Below are 17,495 nucleotides of genomic sequence, written 5' to 3'. Positions count from 1 at the left end.
AGGAAAGCAGGGAGGCTATAATGCAAAAGTCTGGAGTCCCACACAAGCACCACCTGCTCTTGTGGAGAATCGCAAGTCACAGCCCCCAAAGTGGAAAGAACAGGCCTCGGTCCGTACCCACTTAACAGTGTTTACCGCGCTTGCTGCTGTCGAGCCCGGAGCCAGGAGCTGAGGATACAAAGGTGAACCGCGGAGTCGCAGTACCAGCTCTTTCAGGGCTCCCGCTTCGGCGGGGGAAGTAGGTCATTTCAGCAAAGCCAGCCAAGCAGGGGTAGGGCGAGGAGCATTCGAAGCCCACGGCACGGAGAACTCACTTAATCCCTGAATGTTAAAAGGCTAGACTCAAGTAATCGGAAGTGACGTGCCAGCTGAGACCCGCAGGTCCGCCACGCAATTGGCCGCCGCCTCCACTAGCCACCTTCCCCCTGGACTGGCTGCACAGAGGATAAGTGTAGCTCAAAGTCCCCAACCCGCCCTGGCCCCGCCCCCGGCGGCTCCCAGCCCCACCCGGGCCCAGACGAGCCTGGCCAGAGCCCAGGCCCGCAGCCTGGACGGGACAGCCCCGCCGGCCCGGGAGTCCATCGGCGCCCTGCGGGCAATGGGCTTCAGCGCTCAACCACGCGCATGCGCGGCCCTCTTTCTCCGGAGGCTTCCTCGGGTCACCTGGACGACCGCATTTCAGCCACCTGCCCCTCCGGGTCCCTTCTCGCCCTTGACTCCTCCTGGGTTCTCACCTCCGGCCCCCGCCTTCTCCTTCCTCCACAGGCACCGCTAGGCCCTCCCGCGGCCACCCGGCGACACCCAGGCTTCCACTGACACGAGCCTCTCGGCGCGGCTTCCGCTTCCGGCGAGTATTGTGTGTCGCGCTGCGGGGCGGGGGCGGGGGGAGGAGGAAGGAGGGAGGCAGCGCTCCGGCGGCTCCGCGCCCCGCACTCCCGGACCCGAAGCCGGGAAGGTAGGTGCTGTCCCGCCGCCGCGCCCGGGCCCTGGGGCCTGCCCCCGCCGGCCGGCTCCGCACGCCGCGTCCCAGCGCCCCAAGACTGCGTCACCGGCCCCCCGCACGTAACCACTGCTGCCTCCGCCCGCCTCGGGCCCGGGCGGACGTTTTGCCGCCCCGGCGACGTCAGCGCGTCCGGCGTTGCTTGGCTACCCCGCCGTTCCCCCGTCCCGCTGCCGCTCGCCTCCGCGGGTGCAACTCTGACGCCGGCACCGCGGCTCTCGGCTGCGTCATAGCGGCGGGCATCCCACCTTCACGTCACACCTCCTCCTCACCTGGACACGCACCCCTCCCTCCCTGCCGACTACGACGTTTCCTCCCCCCTCCTCTCCAGTCCCCCTGCGCCAGATCTGGCGGGAGAAGATGGAGACCGGGGTGGGACCGAGTTGTGGACCACGCTCAGGAGAGGGTCGCAAAGTGGGACCCCGGACAGTGGTAGAAACAAAATGAGGACGTCCCTGAAGTTTGCCCTTCTACTGAGACACAAGGAATAGAGGGAAAGAAATGACCAACCCAGAGGCACCCGAGGCCTCACCATGGCTGTAGCTCCAAGCCCTCTCCATACTTCCCTAACCTTTTCCCCATTTCTTTTCCACATCACTTCTTTGCCAGTCTAGATTCATCCTGGTCCCTAACTGCATACAATTCAACTCACTCCAGGTGAGGAGGCCACCTAATTTCTAGAAGATTGGGGAAGGGACAGGGTCACTAGTCAAAGTCGGATTTCCATAGGTAGCGAAAAATCATCTGACTGAACTCTCCTGGTTGAGGGGAGAAATTCAGCTCCAAATAAGTTATCAGCTCCTACTCCAAATTAAACACTTTTCAAGTGTGCCATCAATATACACAGGAATAATCATTGTTAACCCAACTCATTACATGGCCACTTCTCTCTCAGCACATAGACCTACTAAATTTCCTTCCTTCTTTTGTGTCCCTTGATGGGGGTGGGGGGGTATGGAATAGAGAATCAGCTATTTCATTGATAAAAGAGGTGACATTTAAGGATAAAGTAGAGGACCAGCCTTCTGCTTTATAAATCTCTTTGATGCGTTTCCAATTCTTTTGAGGCTTCACTTGAGGGAGATTTTGTTACCTCTTTTCTTCCTCTTAATTCCCAACCACTCTAGAACCTATTGGAGCCACAGTATGTCCGAGGAATTAGTTATCAATATCTATTTCAAAAGACTCCATTCACTGCTGAATATTTAGAATAGACTCGTCAGCCCTCTTTTCAAGAAGTTATTGGCCTGGGCTCAGTAATATGCTCTGTAGTATAGTTGCCATGAATTTATCACTTTTCAGCAGTTGCAGATGTCCAAATGCACACAAATAGAAATGGGATGTCATGTGAATCATTTCATTCCAAGAAGAGGGCACAGTTCTTCTAGGCTAGTCTGATAAAAGGAAGAATTTCAAACTTTCCTGAAAAGAAGAGGTTGTTACCATTGCCTAACTCATGCCATTTATTACCCTTTGAAAGAGTAAGAGAACAGTGGCAGGGAATCAAGCTTAGGCTCCCATGGACTACTGCAATAAAGCTCTTTATAACATTAAACTTTGTATTTAAGAAATCTTAATTAATACTTTGACTTTTATGGCACTTTTTGCTTTCCCAAATTCCTTTGTCATCTATTGGAAAAATATGTTAAGCTAGGGCTACATTAGTCTAGAATTAGTGGTTCCAAGATACAGGTGGTATGAGCCTGCATCAGGAGAAATACACTGGGTTGAAAGAAGCCTCTGTTTCTAACAAGAGGAAGCGGAGGTAAAAGACAGAAGAGATTGGGGGTTGTGTGTCAGTTTGGTGAAGAGGGAAAAAAATTAGATTGATGGCTGGGAGTCACAAGTTTTGGAAATGAAGAAACAAAAGACAGGTTGAATTTAGTGGAAGAGAGGTGTAAAGTACCAAGATGGGGCTAAATCTGGAGTTGGGATTTAACAGGGGGGTAAATGTCAGACGAGGGATGCTAAAAAAAACCTCCAACTAATATTTTTCTTTTCTCTGCCTCTTTCCTATCCTCAAGTTAAATAATGGCAGAGACAAGTCTGTTAGAGGCCGGGGCCTCTGCAGCCTCCACAGCTGCAGCTCTGGAGAACTTACAGGTGGAGGCGAGTTGCTCCGTGTGCCTGGAGTATCTGAAGGAGCCTGTCATCATTGAGTGTGGGCACAACTTCTGCAAAGCTTGCATCACCCGCTGGTGGGAGGACCTAGAAAGGGACTTCCCTTGTCCTGTCTGTCGAAAGACATCTCGCTACCGCAGTCTCCGGCCTAATCGACAACTAGGCAGTATGGTGGAAATTGCTAAGCAGCTCCAGGCCGTCAAGCGGAAGATCCGGGATGAGAGCCTCTGCCCCCAGCACCATGAAGCCCTCAGCCTCTTCTGCTATGAGGACCAGGAGGCTGTATGTTTGATATGTGCAATTTCCCACACCCACCGGGCCCACACCGTCGTGCCACTGGACGATGCCACACAGGAGTATAAGGTGGGGAACAAGACACATGATGCTAATGTGGGGGAAGAGGGAGGAACGCAGAGGGTGGGAGACTCCCTGGGTAGAGGATCAGAAGCTCCTGAGGGCAAGACTGTATCTGGTCCTCACTCTGTAGACCCTCAGAGCTACATATGCAGGGAGCACATAGTACGTCTGGTCAGTTATCCCCAAGCATGAAGAAGAGCAGTGGCGTGGAGTACCCCAAAATTTCTCTCTGACTTTTGTAACACAAAATTTGAGTATGTGGTCTTGGAATGCATCATATTTTTCATAAATGAATGAAACCACATGGAAAAAATCAAACTTGGGAAGAAGTGAGAAGTAGTCTGGTTTCTTCATTCTCTCCCCCTGCTCAGAACGCTGCTTGTTCTCCCATTGGTATTGGGAATAGGTAACATAACGTTAGCCTGATCCCCACCAGACTAAGCTGAACCAGTCTGTAGTTTGCATCTTCTCAATGGATAACGTGGCATCTGGTTTAACTTACTGCTGAGACACAAGGTAAATGCTTGAGTAATAGGAACTAGAGATTTTAATGTCTTAGCACTTTATCAAGTACTTTGCTTAATTATGTTAATAAAATCTTGGAAACAGGATTTAAGGTAGTTTATAGTATAAGTAAGATTTTATTATGTTTGCCAGTGGTTAGAGTTGGATGGGAAGATGAGTTTGAAGAAGGATATGAGGGTACAGAAGGTCACTTTGACATGATAGGCAGTTACTTGAGTAAGAAAATGGATAGGATTGGGGAAGGGATCAGAGCTGGTGACAGCTGGACAACTAGGAGATTCAGCGAGAGGAAAGTTTGGTGAGCAAGGTGATGGGGACAAGCTGGTGGCAGGTGGAGGGACTTGTAGGAAGTTGACACCCCACATGACAGTCAAGGAAGAGTTGGGTCAAGAGGTGGTGAGATGCATAGGAAGCAAACAAATGATTTAAAACAAAGGTAGGTTCTGCCAGCCAACCCAAACGCCACCTCTCCTGCTTCCCACCCCTCAGGAAAAACTGCAGAAGTGCCTGGAGCCCCTGGAGCAGAAGCTGCAGGAGATCACCCGCTGCAAGTCCTCTGAGGAGAAGAAGCCTGGCGAGCTCAAGGTAAAAGGCAGGCAACCCCACTTGGCCTGCTCTGCAGGCAATTAACCAAACATTAACTTAACCACACATTATTTAATCCACTAGTTCTGATTTGTTAGAAAACTGCTATTCTCTCAGAAATAATGGCATTTTATAGCCATGACTGTCATTCAATATTGTACTTAAATTACCTGCCATGAATTAAGCATTGAAGAGAAGGATGTAAGAGGTAAAGGACAGACACAACATCTTACATCTGGCAAGCTGAGGGAGTTCATGCCCCTTGGTCTCGTTTTCTTTGTGAAGCAGGGAAGGAGGCTGTCTGCTGAGAGTAGAGTTTCTTAGAGGGATGGAGGAGAGGAGAATTTGGAAGGTTCACTGGGGACGAAGGGAGAAGGAGCTGACCAAGAGCTCCCAGAAGAACTGCTAGTGACATCGGGACCACATTCTCTTAACTCAAGTACGCTACATGATGTTGGTTTATTCCTAGAATGTTCCCCTCCCCGTCTTCTGTCTATAGGATCCTATCCATCCTTCAGGCAGGATGAAAGCCACTTCTATGCAGCCTTTCCTGACCCTTCAGAAATTAACTTTTTTCATTTTCATAAAATTTTGCATCTCCTTTGTAGCATAACCATATTTGTAGCATGGTATTTTGGTATCTGCCCTTATTTCTTCTATTGAACAGTGAACAAGTATTAATAGTCCTATGCATTAATTCATTGGGTGTCCATGACATTCCAACCTTACAGGGTTATATTAGGTCTTAGGGTTCTGCCCAGGTTGCAGTTCTAAGAGTTCAGGCCACAGTAGGCACAAGTAGGACAAAGAGAAGCTACAAGACAAAGGGAAGGGAGTCCTGGAAGTCATCTTTGGCAAAGGTGAACTTAGATACCCCGTAAGGTAGGTATTATTACCCCCAGTTTACACAAGAGGAAACAGAACTTGGAAAAGTGTCTAGTCCAAGATCATACAGCCAGTATGTGGCAAAACAGGGATTCTAGTTCTGCATGAAACAATAAATATTTATTAAGCTTCCAGTATAGGTCAAACCCTGTATTTGACATTGGGGAACGATGATGAGCAAAAGCACAGGCCCTTCCTCCTTGAGCTTACAGTCAAGTAGGGAAAATAGAAAATGACATGGCACAAAAAGCACAGTTGCAAATTCATAAGAAGACAGCGTAGAAATTTGACGACATTAAAGGCTTCTAGAAGAAATAATGAGTTTTTGGAGTTGAGATAACCAGAAATTAAACACAGGTTTTAAAATAGTAGAAACAATAACTTTTAACAATGACAATATTTCAAAAGAAAGCAAGTATTATTAACTTAGTCCTTTATACATTTTAACGAAGCAAGCATTTGAATTTTATAAAATTTGAACTAATTTTGATTGCAAAGGTGAGCTTTAAAAAAAAGTTCTTCATTCTTTTGGAGGGCCCCTGAAAAACTTAAAATGTGTGAGAAACGAAGCTTACTCCCAGCCATTAACTTTCCTTTTCCCATTGATCAGCTTCTTAATGGTAAAGGATGGAGAGGGGTCTAAAAATTTTTGAAACCTTCTAAATTCTGGAACAGAACTGTGCTGTTTTTAAAAAATGTAAGTTATCATTTCAGTGGTCTCTGAAACTACCAACATTCCTTTTGTGACCATTTGAATTCTCCTTCCCTCTCCCTCCAGAATCAGACCCAGTGCCCTTTTTAGAAATAAATAATTTGTAATTAACCGTACTGAAATGAAAATTATAGATAAGATAACCTATCTACATAATTTTTTAAAAAGACTAACATGCCCAAATATAGGATATATAATACAACATAAAGAAAAGTAATTTATAATAAAATCTTGCGTGGCTACCTTGAAAGACACTACAATGTAGTTTTATCCTTGCACCTATATGTGACCTCAACAATGCAAAAAATAAAAATTCAGACTGATGCAATTGGTAGTAATGTTGACTCAAATACCACAACCAGCTTAGCTCTTGGCAACATAATTTCTCAAAATGATAAGTAACTTTTGGTAAAGTTCTAAGAAAAACAAAGTACAGTCTTAATGAGTTTTATTCAGCCATTCCTGAAGAACCAAGGTATATTAAAAGCATATAAGAATTGCTCTGTATTTATATATAAAATGGCCTTCAAGTCCAGGCCCACATTTTTGAATATCCAGCAGAATATGAGAAAATGGTGCAGGCCAATTCATCTTGCTGGGTTATCTCATACATTGGAGGATTGCTAGCCTAGCATCCTTGCCAGGAGCACCCCCAATCATAGCAAACAAAAAAAATACCCCCCATTTCCAAAATACCCCTAGAAGGAGGTAACACCCTCATTAAGAACCACTGCCCCTGGCCCCGTGGCCAAGTGGTTAAATTCACGCACTCTACTTCGGGAGCCTGGGGTTTCACCGGTTCAGATCCTGGGTGTGGACGTGACACCACTCGTCAAGCCATGCTGAGACGGCGTCCCACAAAGCATGAGTAGACTGTACAACTATGTACTGGGGGCCTTCAAGGAGAAGAAAAAGAGAAGCAAAAGAGGAATATTGGCAACAGATGTTAGCTCAGGTGCCAATCTTAAATATATATATATTTATATAATATATATTTATTTATTTATATTTATATAATATATATATTTTTATATATATAATTTAAAAAAAAAGAACCACTGCCCCACTTATATAGAGTGAAAAAGAAAAGGGATTATGGGATTATACAAGGGATAGCCCTTCTGCTTCCTATTTACCAGTTATGAATCCTAAATTCTACCCATACATGACCCCTAAGCACACACACAGAGGGAAAAAGGCTGTGTTTTACTTAAGGATAATTGTTGTGAGAATATGTTTTGTTGAGCGTGTGCCTGAGAAGGCAGCAGTGGAATGGGAAGCAGCAAGTGGCTCTGGAACTGGAGCTAGTCAGGCTCTGCTGAGAACTAGCCTGGAAACCAGAAACCCCAGGCTTGTAAGGCCCACTCTGGCTTTGCAGCCCCACTCTCTCTTCGCCCTCAGCCCTGCCTTTCAGTCCATATCCACTTCCTCTTTCCAGAGTCCCAGTGTCTGCTTCTCACTTGCTTCCCTGTTGGGTTGATTTCTCCCCATCAGTCACATGACGCTTAGAGAATCCTTCTTGAGGGAGATCACTTCTTGTTGCAGTGGAGGTACAGAAGGGAGGATGTACTTGCTGATAACCCTCAGAAAGGGTTATGGCTGGTATTTGAGTCCTGTATTATCAAATTTCAGGAATGTTAGGGGTTTAAGTCTATGTGCTGCCTGAAAGAAAGGATGTTTCAAATTTCAAACAACTACGGTAGTCCCCTCTTATCCACGGGGGATACATTCCAAGACCCCCAGTGGATGCCTGAATCCGAGGATACTACTGAACCTTACATATCCTATGCATACATATTTGAGGCGCAACAGCAAAACTAACACATACTTCTTTTTTCTTCTCCACAATTTCACAGATAGAAGATTCATTCTTACCATAGATCTTAGCAACCTCAGCATACAATTTTTTTTCTTCCCTTTTTAACTTGAGAATGTTTACCTTTTTACCTAAAGGAAGCATTTTGTGACTTCTCTTTGGCATATCCAAATTGCCAGCATCACTACCCTTGAGCTTTGGGGCCATTACTAAGTAAAATAAGGCTTACTTGAACACAAGTACTGCAATACTGTGACAGTCTATCTGATAACCAAGAGGGCTACTAAGTGACTAACAGGCGGTGGCGTATATACACTAGACGAAGGGATGCTTCAATTGCCGGTGGGATGGAGCAGGACAGCTCAGCTAAAGATTTCATCACGCTACTCAGAATGGTGCGAAATTTAAAACTTGTAAATTGTTTGCTTCTGGAATTTTCCTTTTAATATTTTCAGACCACAGTTGACCTCAGGTAACTGAAACCACAGAAAGTGAAACCACAGATAAGGGGGGGCTAATGTAAGTTACTAATAAACTTCTAGAACCTGTTCCTGGGTTGGGAACTGTCAGTTCTCTGAAGTAACTTGAAACTATTTAACAGGTTCAGCCCTGAAATCTACATATATATTTTGTAACAAACCATTGCTAAACACTTACTGATTCTGATACTTTTCTAGTTGGTTCTCTGGTTTTTATCAGGTAGATATCTTGCAATATACAAATGATGACAATGTTATCTCTAACTTTCCAGTATTTGTACTTTCCTTTTCTTGATACATTACCTTGAACTTTAGAGTTGGGAGTAGCAGAGATATCTCTGTTATGTATAGTAGCAGATGTCTTAATATTATTGAGTTTTTCTGTCTTGAATTTTTTTACTAAAACGTAAAAGTACAGCTTTTTTAGAAGTTAATATAATTAAAGAAAATAAAAAAATTTTAAACATTGATTTTTTTTTTTATCCTCCCAATGGTCTTCACTTCACTTCACTTGGGAGCTATTCTTACAGAAGGAAATTCCAGTGGAGGGAAACATGAGTGTCCTTTTAAACTATTTCCAATGACACTGAAAGTCTGTGTTAATTCAAACACATGGAGGGTGGGGAAAGGCACCCTACGGCCACTGGCCCCGCTCAACATAACACCCTCCCTCTTTTCTCAGAGACTAGTAGAGAGTCGCCGACAGCAGATCTTAAAGGAATTTGAAGAGCTTCATAGGAGGCTGGATGAAGAGCAGCAGATGTTGCTTTCACGGCTGGAGGAGGAGGAACAGGACATTCTCCAGCGCCTCCGAGAAAACGCTGCTCACCTTGGAGACAAGCGCCGGGACCTGGCCCACTTGGCTGCTGAGGTGGAGGGCAAGTGCTTACAGTCGGGCTTCGAGATGCTTAAGGTTCGGCCTTTGCTCCTGCATAGCCCCTCAGGTGCAGCGCAGTATAGCTTTGCACAGGCCATTCTGTCAGCCCAGGATGCTCACTCTTCTGCTCTGCTTCTCTAACTCCAATTCTTTCTTCCAGACATACTCAAAGGATCTTTCTCTATAGAAAGGCTTCTCTGATTCCTCCCATCCCCTTCTAATCATTTCTTTGTTCTTATGTCTTGTCAACAATTATGTGCTTAATTTGTACCTAAGTAAAAATTCAGTCTTTTGAAAGAAGGGACGTCAAGTCTGAATTAGTGAAAAACTATTCATTAAGAATTGTGTAAATGCAGTTACCGTTACTTTTCAGTCCTAGAACTTGATTTATTAGTGCTAGAAAAGAATAGAAACATAGTTTGAAGGACACTTGAAATTATGTATAAAATAATATATTACTTTCGATATGTAAATGGTGCCTCTAACATGTTTGAACTAATCTGTTCTCTTAAGCAGATGAATGGTGTTAGCAAGGCTGTAGGAAACTTTTATCTTAGCGATCAGATTACCAGCATTTGAATCAGTGAGGCTTCATTGTACATTTATCTGCATGCTATGTATTGCTTGGTATTTATTCTTATGTCCTTTCATGTATGTGTGTTCCGCCTTCCACATTAAACTGGGAAATCCTTGGAGGGCAGAGATTTGTCTTCTTTGTTTTCTGGACCCCAAGTATTCACAAATCAGGATTGGCACACAGTTATTAACGTTTATTAAGCAATACCAGACGGGGGATACCAAACCACCACAGGAAAGTATGAATCGTTCCTATGCCACCAGTCTGGAACTATCTCTACTGATCCTCAAGGAGACAGGTGTGTGGTTGGTACTTGGGGGACAGAGTAAAGAGCAGACACAATCCCTGTCCCTTGCATTGAGCTCCCAGTGTCCTTGAGGAGCCAAGACAAACACACAAGAAACCATTTGGAAGTAATATAAATTACCAAGCTTCACGATGACCAGAAGTTGAAAGTGGGAATTATGTTGTGAGAGATGTACTCAGATCCCTCTAGAGTCCCCTTGCATTGTGACCCTCAGTTTGCCCTATCCTATTTTATAGATCTAGAACTTTTGGGAGGAGGGGGAACCTTTTGCCTTTAGGACCCTTGAATACCGGGACCAATATTGCTTTCTTTTCTCCTTCCCTCTAGGATGTCAAAAGTACCCTGGAAAAGTAAGTGATTCTTGCATCTCTTTGAGTGAGTTAGGTCTTGGCTAGGAACTAGGGGTACAATAAGGAGTTGGAGGAGTAAGGATGGAAAAGTCATGTAATGTCTGGGTAGGAGAAGGTTCATTGCATCCATCAAGCCAGTAAGAGAGCAAATCATCAGGAGTCATAGGCCCTTACCTTTTCCTCTTTGAGCATTAGGACTTCCTTGGTGAGGAAGATACCAAGATAATATAGAACCACATTCTGCCTGTGCCTGTGGGTGGAACTGTGCCCAAACGAGATGTAAGAAGGGAGGGGTTGGGAGAGTAGGGGAGGGTGATTATTTGCATGAACTATAACAGTATCCCCAGAATCTTTTGAGACTCATTCTTAAGATAAGGGTCTGTTCAGGGGACCACATGGCTCTCTATAGATTAGCAAAAGAAAGCAGCAAGCAAGTACTTGTCTTCAGGGAGACGGGAGAAAGTGGGAGGATGGAAAATTTTAGGGTCTCCCACATCTGAACACACTCGGCTGCAGCTTCCCCTGACCCTGCCCTCTCTTCCCCTATCTCCCTATCCCTCTTAGATGTGAGAAGGTGAAGACCATGGAGGTGACTTCAGTATCCATAGAGCTGGAAAAGAACTTCAGCAATTTCCCCCGACAGTACTTTGCCCTAAGGAAAATCCTTAAACAGCTAATTGGTGAGTTGTTCCCAAAAGGAAAGTAGCAGGGAGAAGGAAGTCCTTAGGTCCTGCTTTATCTGGGCTTCAGTTATCCCATCTGTCACTTTTCATGCCCATACCCACACCTACCCCTTTACCTGGCTTTTGGTCTCTGGGTCGCAGAACTCAAAGGAAGCAGCCTTAGATGTCGTCTACTCTTAGTCCCACAGTTGTGTCTGAATAGGGACCCAGAAAGGTTAAATAATTTGGCTAAACTCGTCCCCTCTTGAGAGTGAAAGGGAGTGTCATTAATATTTACTCATGGAAAATAGTCCTAAACCAGGACTGTTCCAGGAAAACAGACACATGGTCACCCCATCCCTAGACCATAACGCTGTCTTGTCCTTCTTAACATTCTCCATTCTTTCTGGCCCTGGACTGTGCCTTGCACTTCTCCACACAGTGAGATAGATGATGTCAGAGGGGGATGGAGAGAGAACCAGGCGGGAGCCTAAACCACCAGCCCTTGCAGAGTCAAGCCATCAGCATCTGTTTATTTTAGGGCCAGGGTGAGAAGTGAAGCCGTTGTTCCCTCCCCTCCCTTAGATGACACCATGGATTGAGAAAGTTAACCAAACCACGGTGTTCTGGGACCTTTAAGGGAATAGGCTCTGTAACGGCGGGCTGGGAGAGTGAGGCAGGGGCGTTTAGCTATTCCCGTCCTCATCTAGCTCCCCACTCTGGCTTCTCCCGCCAGCGGATGTGACCCTGGACCCTGAGACTGCTCATCCTAACCTCGTCCTCTCAGAAGATCGTAAGAGCGTCAAGTTCGTGGAGACGAGACTCCGGGATCTCCCTGACACACCTCGGCGTTTCACCTTCTACCCTTGCGTCCTGGCTACTGAGGGTTTCACCTCAGGTCGACACTACTGGGAGGTGGAGGTGGGCGACAAGACCCACTGGGCAGTGGGTGTGTGCCGGGACTCCGTGAGCCGCAAGGGCGAGCTGACTCCACTCCCTGAGACTGGCTACTGGCGGGTGCGGCTATGGAATGGGGACAAATATGCAGCCACCACCACGCCTTTTACCCCTTTGCACATCAAGGTGAAACCCAAGCGGGTGGGCATATTCCTAGACTATGAGGCCGGCACACTGTCTTTCTACAACGTCACAGACCGCTCTCATATCTACACCTTCACTGATACTTTTACTGAGAAACTCTGGCCCCTCTTCTACCCAGGCATCCGGGCTGGTCGGAAGAATGCTGCACCACTTACCATCAGGCCCCCAACAGATTGGGAGTGACAGGTAGGGACGTGGGAATAACTGGGGTGAGGCAGGGTCAAGAGTATGGGCCTTCCTTCCTGTGACCTGGTGGAATGTCTTCGTGTCTGCCTGGTTCCAGTCCTGAACCGTCTGGGAGCAACACCTTGGTTTCTGGAATGGTTTATATGGAGGAGTAGGTGGGACTGGGCTGGAATGAGAGCACAGCTGTGTCTCCCTCCTAACTGTCAGGGTGGGGAGCTGGTTCCCAGGGGATTGTCTCCTCTGAAGTCCATCAGGTTTCCTATTGCACAAAGACGGGTTGGGAAGGATGGAGAGACTTTTCCAGAAACAAAAATTCTGTGAGAGGTCTGACTTGCTCAAACCGAAGGAGGAAACAGAAACTCCTGTACATCCTTTTAGGGGGTTCTTTGACCCAGAATAGTCTTATTTCTTGTGGAAGATCACAGGGGTCTGTGTACCTCTAGATTGAAATAAAGATGAATAACAGTTGCTCTTATGGGTCTAGAAGTTAAGGAGTTTTTTTGAGGGCAGAGATTGAGCATCAAGAAGGTTAGAAAAAAGGTCAGGGAAGGGGGCTAAAGGAACAGATTCCTAGAGACTAATGAAAGGGAGAGGGGTTTCTTTGGTCTTCTATTCCCAGAGTAGGGTTACCATTATGAGTAGGATTGCCAGAGGTAGGAATGTGGGGAGGAGAGGATGAGAAGAAAGAAGAGGAGAACCCAGGTCCCTGCCTCAGCCTTCAGCAGAGCTGGCTTATTGCCTGCCTCCTTATAGTTGATTTTCTCCAAGAAGTCAGTCACCTTGTTCCTCCTCAGAAGCAAGGTGCCACAGATTCTGCAAGACACGTCTACCCTTTCACCGCTTTCCCAAGGGAACTTGGAAAGTAGAGAGTCAGGTATTAGAGGAAAGAGAGAAGTATTTCTGTCCAAAGCCCTGGCCTTAAAGAATGTTACTAAGTAGCTACTCCCCAAATGTCAGCCTTGCTACCTGGCTGAGGGGTCCAAGCCAGAAAGGGAGAAAGGAAATGGAGTCTTCCTCACCCTGAGGACAGGGTAGAAGAGCGTGGTCTGTAGGGAAGGGCCGGATAGGCGTCTTCCTTTTGCCTGTGTGCATCTGGCCTGGAACTAGTGTTCACAAGAGCCAGTCTTTTGCTTGTTTGTTGCCATCCTTCACCGTTTACCATTTCCCCTATCGGAGAATGTAAATCATTTTAATGTTAGGCCAAAATAAACAACCTGTAGGGTACATATGTTGTCCAAAAAGGTAAAGCGATGCATGCCAAACCAACCTAAAATGACTGGGATTATCTGCTACTTGGATAATCGGGTTCACAGAAGATTGGGACAAGAAACTGCAGTTTATTGAGGGCATTTCAGTTCCTCCTACCACCTCAACAGGACTTTGTCCAGACTCTCCTCTTACCTTTGTGCCTTGACTGTGGTTCTTTGTGGCAAGATTTTGGTTGGTAAACATAATATGGAACAAAGGATCCACTGAAGTGATCTCTGTGTTGTGTGGTCATTGACAATAGTCTTGTGTTACTACGTCAGAATCATTGGGGGTTAAATGCATGTTCCTGCGGCTCACCCTCAGTGATTGGTCAGGGTCTGGGGTGGGCCTGGGCATCTACATTTTAAACATACTCTCCTCTCATTTGAGTCTGGGGACCCTTGTGAAACTCATTCCAGAGGAGGTTTCAGCCATTTCCTCCAAGCTGGAGGCCTGGTTCCTCACCCAGGATTTTTTTCCAGGGGTTTTGAGGTGGGGGAGAGGCCTCATCCTCTCCTGACTTAGGTTGCCCTCTCCCTGTCAAGAGTTCATTCCTGTTCTGTCCCTCCAGCTTGCATCCCTCTACTTCTGACCTCAGGAACTGGTGGTCATTAACTATGAGGCAGAGATAAATACAAGATGCCAAACAGAACAAGTGGGAGACAGAAACAGGTCATAGGGAGGGGTGTGAAGTACATGTCTGTGTTGGGGTTGGCGTGTAGTTTCAGGGGCAGGTGATGCCTTCGGCAGGTCTCTGTGTGTCAGTACCTGAGACTAGGAGTTAGTGAGGATCACCTACTGTGTGTCCAGCATCGCATAACAGGGAGTGTGTTTCTTTGGTGAGTGGAAAAGAGTGGAAGTAAGCTGTGCTTTCTGAGGGCCAGGAGCCCTCTTCCCTTGCTCCACCATCCTCATGATCCCTTGTAATTTCACTCCCACTGGCACCAGTGCTTTTTTTAATGTATAACCTCTGTTCCTTTGGTGTGTAGATCTTCCAGGCATCCGCCCTTGGCTTCAAGAGAGTAGGGCAGAAGGTCTAGCTGGACATAAATTGCACGTGACCAACTCCCCAACCTATCTGCGTAAAGAGACCAGTCTTCTGTCCAGAAAATGCTTAGCAGTTTAATATCCTCTCCCGTTCCACTAGCCTCTCCACTCTCTACCTAGTGTAATTGATCATACACCTGAAGAAGACTAGAAGAAAGCCAAAACATAAAGGGACCCCGGGTTTGGATTGCGAGGGGATGCGTTTACAAATAGGTCTGTGAGGCCGCAGGGTGGCGCCAGAGTAAGAACCTCAAGGGACATGCGCGAGGGAGCGCTTCGCGGGACCAGGAACTACGCTTCCCGGGAGCCCTTGCGCGGACACCGGGCGGGGTTCTCCGAGAGGCGGGACCTGCGGACAGCAGCGTGTGGGGCGCTCAAGCGACGCGGATGGCGGGGCCCGTGAAGGACCGGGAGGCCTTCCAGAGGCTCAGCTTCCTGTACCAGGTGAGTCCGCGTCGGAGCCGCACCGTGAGGTGGCCGGGTGCGGACAGGCCCCGAGTGACCGCTCCCCTCCCCCAGGCCGCCCACTGCGTCCTTGCGCAGGACCCCGAGAACCAGGCGCTGGCGACGTTTTACTGCCACACGGAGAGGACCATCGCGAAGCGGCTCGTCTTGCGGCGGTGAGACGGAGCGGAGCCTGGCGGTGGGCGGGACGGGGAAGAATGGGAGAGGCAGCGCAGGAGCCCAATCCCCATGCCCCTCCGCCCACAGGGACCCCTCAGTGAAGAGGACCCTCTGTCGTGGCTGCTCTTCCCTCCTCATCCCGGGTCTGACCTGCACGCAGCGCCAGAGACGTGAGTGTTCCTGGGGCAAGCGACCCCTTCCTCCATTTGGAAGGGTGTAGAGCGTGGGATTTGCAGGAGCAGGCTTTTTCCAGCTCGGGGTTAAGTTGCTAATTGCACGTGGACAAACTAAGGTTTGGGCTTGGCTTTTATACTCTATCTGGGCAACAGAGAAATGATGTGGCCGTAAGAGGCAATCCCACTCGTGCATAATAGTAGATATTATTCGGCGTTGTGGAGGACATGATTCCTATCATCATTCATTCATTCAACAAATATATAATTTTCTAAAATGTGCCAAGTATTGTGCTAGATTTATTATTCTCATTGCATTTCTAGTCTTCTGGGACAGACTAAAATAGAAACAGTTAAAATAGTGTAGAAAAGTGCTTTAACTGGGAGAGTGGGGTGCTAAATTACTTATGCCAGTGGTGATGAGGTTAAGCAAAGGGAGTGGAAAATGGGAATTCTAGGCATTTGTGAGGACTCTGAGACAAGAGAGCTTGTGGTGCTGCCCAGGAAATGAGAGTTCAGGAGGCTGGAGTTTGCGGTACGCAAGAGAAGAGGTTGGAGAAGGAAACAGGGCAAATCTTGAAGAGTCTTGTTAAGGAGTTTAGGCTTTATCATAAAGAATACCAAGAAATTGGTAGAGTTTATGCAGGGGCCTGACACCATCAAATTTGCATTCCAAGTGGGGAGGGGGTGGAATTCCTACTGGAAAACAGTGGAGGCAAAACCAGGTACAGGAGACCTTTTCCTGTCCTAAACGTGGGCACTCTCTTCCTTTTTCCCACTTTCACCCCAGGCTGCAGGGGACAGCGCTGGACAGTTCAGACCTGCCTAACATGCCAGCGCAGCCAACGGTTCCTCAACAATCCTGGGCATCTGCTCTGGGGAGACCGGCCTGAGGCCCAGCTGGGGAGCCAGGCAGGTGAGCAGCGGTAGAGAAAATGGAGGATAGGGACAATGGGGAATGTCCCAGTGTGTCCCAAAGAAGACACATAGGTGAGCTCTGGATTGGTGAGAGGTGCTAAAGTCTTAGAACGCTCTTCTGCTCGTCTACACAGATCCCAAACCACCACAGCCCATGCCAAACACAGCCCACCCCATTCCAGCCCACCTTCCTGAGGAGAAAGTGCAGCCTCCGAGCTCCAGTCACCAGTGACAGATTCACCCTATCTTCCAAATAAATAAAGTTTAATTTTGTTTCACTTCGTGTGATTATGTTTTGTGAGTATTTCAGCTCTTAATTCATTTTCCTCTGTTTCTCTATTTCTCTGTCACTGGCTAACCTCTCCTTTGTCCTTACCATCCTTGTAGTCCTACCATTTAGGGAGATCCTGATTTCCATAGACCACTTGGTCCCACTCAGCTTCTCCCATTTCCAGGATCCTGACCCCAGTGCACCTTCGTCTCTTCTTCCTCAGTGCAATGCCTCATTTGGAACTCAGGCTCCCAGGTTGTCTGCAAGGGCCTGAGCCATCTTAAGGCATTCCATATTTAGGGAGCTCTGACTGTTGACTAAAGGGCTGGACAGACTGCTGATGCCACTGATGCTATTTTTTAAAAAGTTTGGGTGGAAGGAGCTTCAGATCCTCCAAGCCCACTCAGAGTTGGTCTTCTCCAAATCTCTAGATTTTTCTTCTGTAAAATTCTAATAAGGGAAATTGTACAAACCTGAACTAACCAAGTCAAAGGTGCTAACAAAAGGACACTGGCAGATATCACACAAGTATGCTCTGTAGGGAAACCTTCAAGGTTTTCTTGAGAATCAGTGAACAACAAAAATTGTTTTGTTTGACATCCCTAGAGAACTACTCAAGGACAGAATTTCAGACTGACCTCTTTCCTAGGTGCCAGCCAGTCCTTCTACCCTAA

General features: G+C 47.0%; 1 protein-coding gene across 2 annotated transcripts; it reads left to right on the top strand.

Moving 5' to 3' along the window:
• Window positions 1–508: 508 nt before the first annotated feature.
• On the top strand, window positions 509–16,828 carry LOC124226332 (E3 ubiquitin-protein ligase TRIM39). 2 transcript variants are annotated; one of them, XM_046639450.1, is made up of 11 exons: window positions 1,519–1,657; window positions 3,025–3,484; window positions 4,493–4,588; window positions 9,163–9,393; window positions 10,569–10,591; window positions 11,156–11,271; window positions 11,990–12,174; window positions 15,355–15,455; window positions 15,547–15,629; window positions 16,423–16,548; window positions 16,685–16,828. In XM_046639450.1, the coding sequence occupies exons 2-11, from the start codon at window positions 3,032–3,034 to the stop codon at window positions 16,780–16,782; spliced, it is 1,512 nt and encodes a 503-aa protein (XP_046495406.1). In that variant the 5' UTR covers window positions 1,519–1,657; window positions 3,025–3,031; the 3' UTR covers window positions 16,783–16,828. The 2 variants fall into 2 exon arrangements, with proteins under 2 accessions (XP_046495405.1, XP_046495406.1); XM_046639449.1 differs by lacking the exons at window positions 1,519–1,657; window positions 15,355–15,455; window positions 15,547–15,629; window positions 16,423–16,548; window positions 16,685–16,828 and adding an exon at window positions 509–955 and having other exon boundaries at window positions 11,990–14,021.
• Window positions 16,829–17,495: the final 667 nt, after the last annotated feature.

The sequence above is a fragment of the Equus quagga genome, chromosome 15 (genome assembly GCF_021613505.1).
Source record: "Equus quagga isolate Etosha38 chromosome 15, UCLA_HA_Equagga_1.0, whole genome shotgun sequence".
Classification (NCBI taxonomy): domain Eukaryota; kingdom Metazoa; phylum Chordata; class Mammalia; order Perissodactyla; family Equidae; genus Equus; species Equus quagga.
Note: the sequence above shows the minus strand (reverse complement) of the source record. Positions and strands in the feature narration are given on the sequence as shown.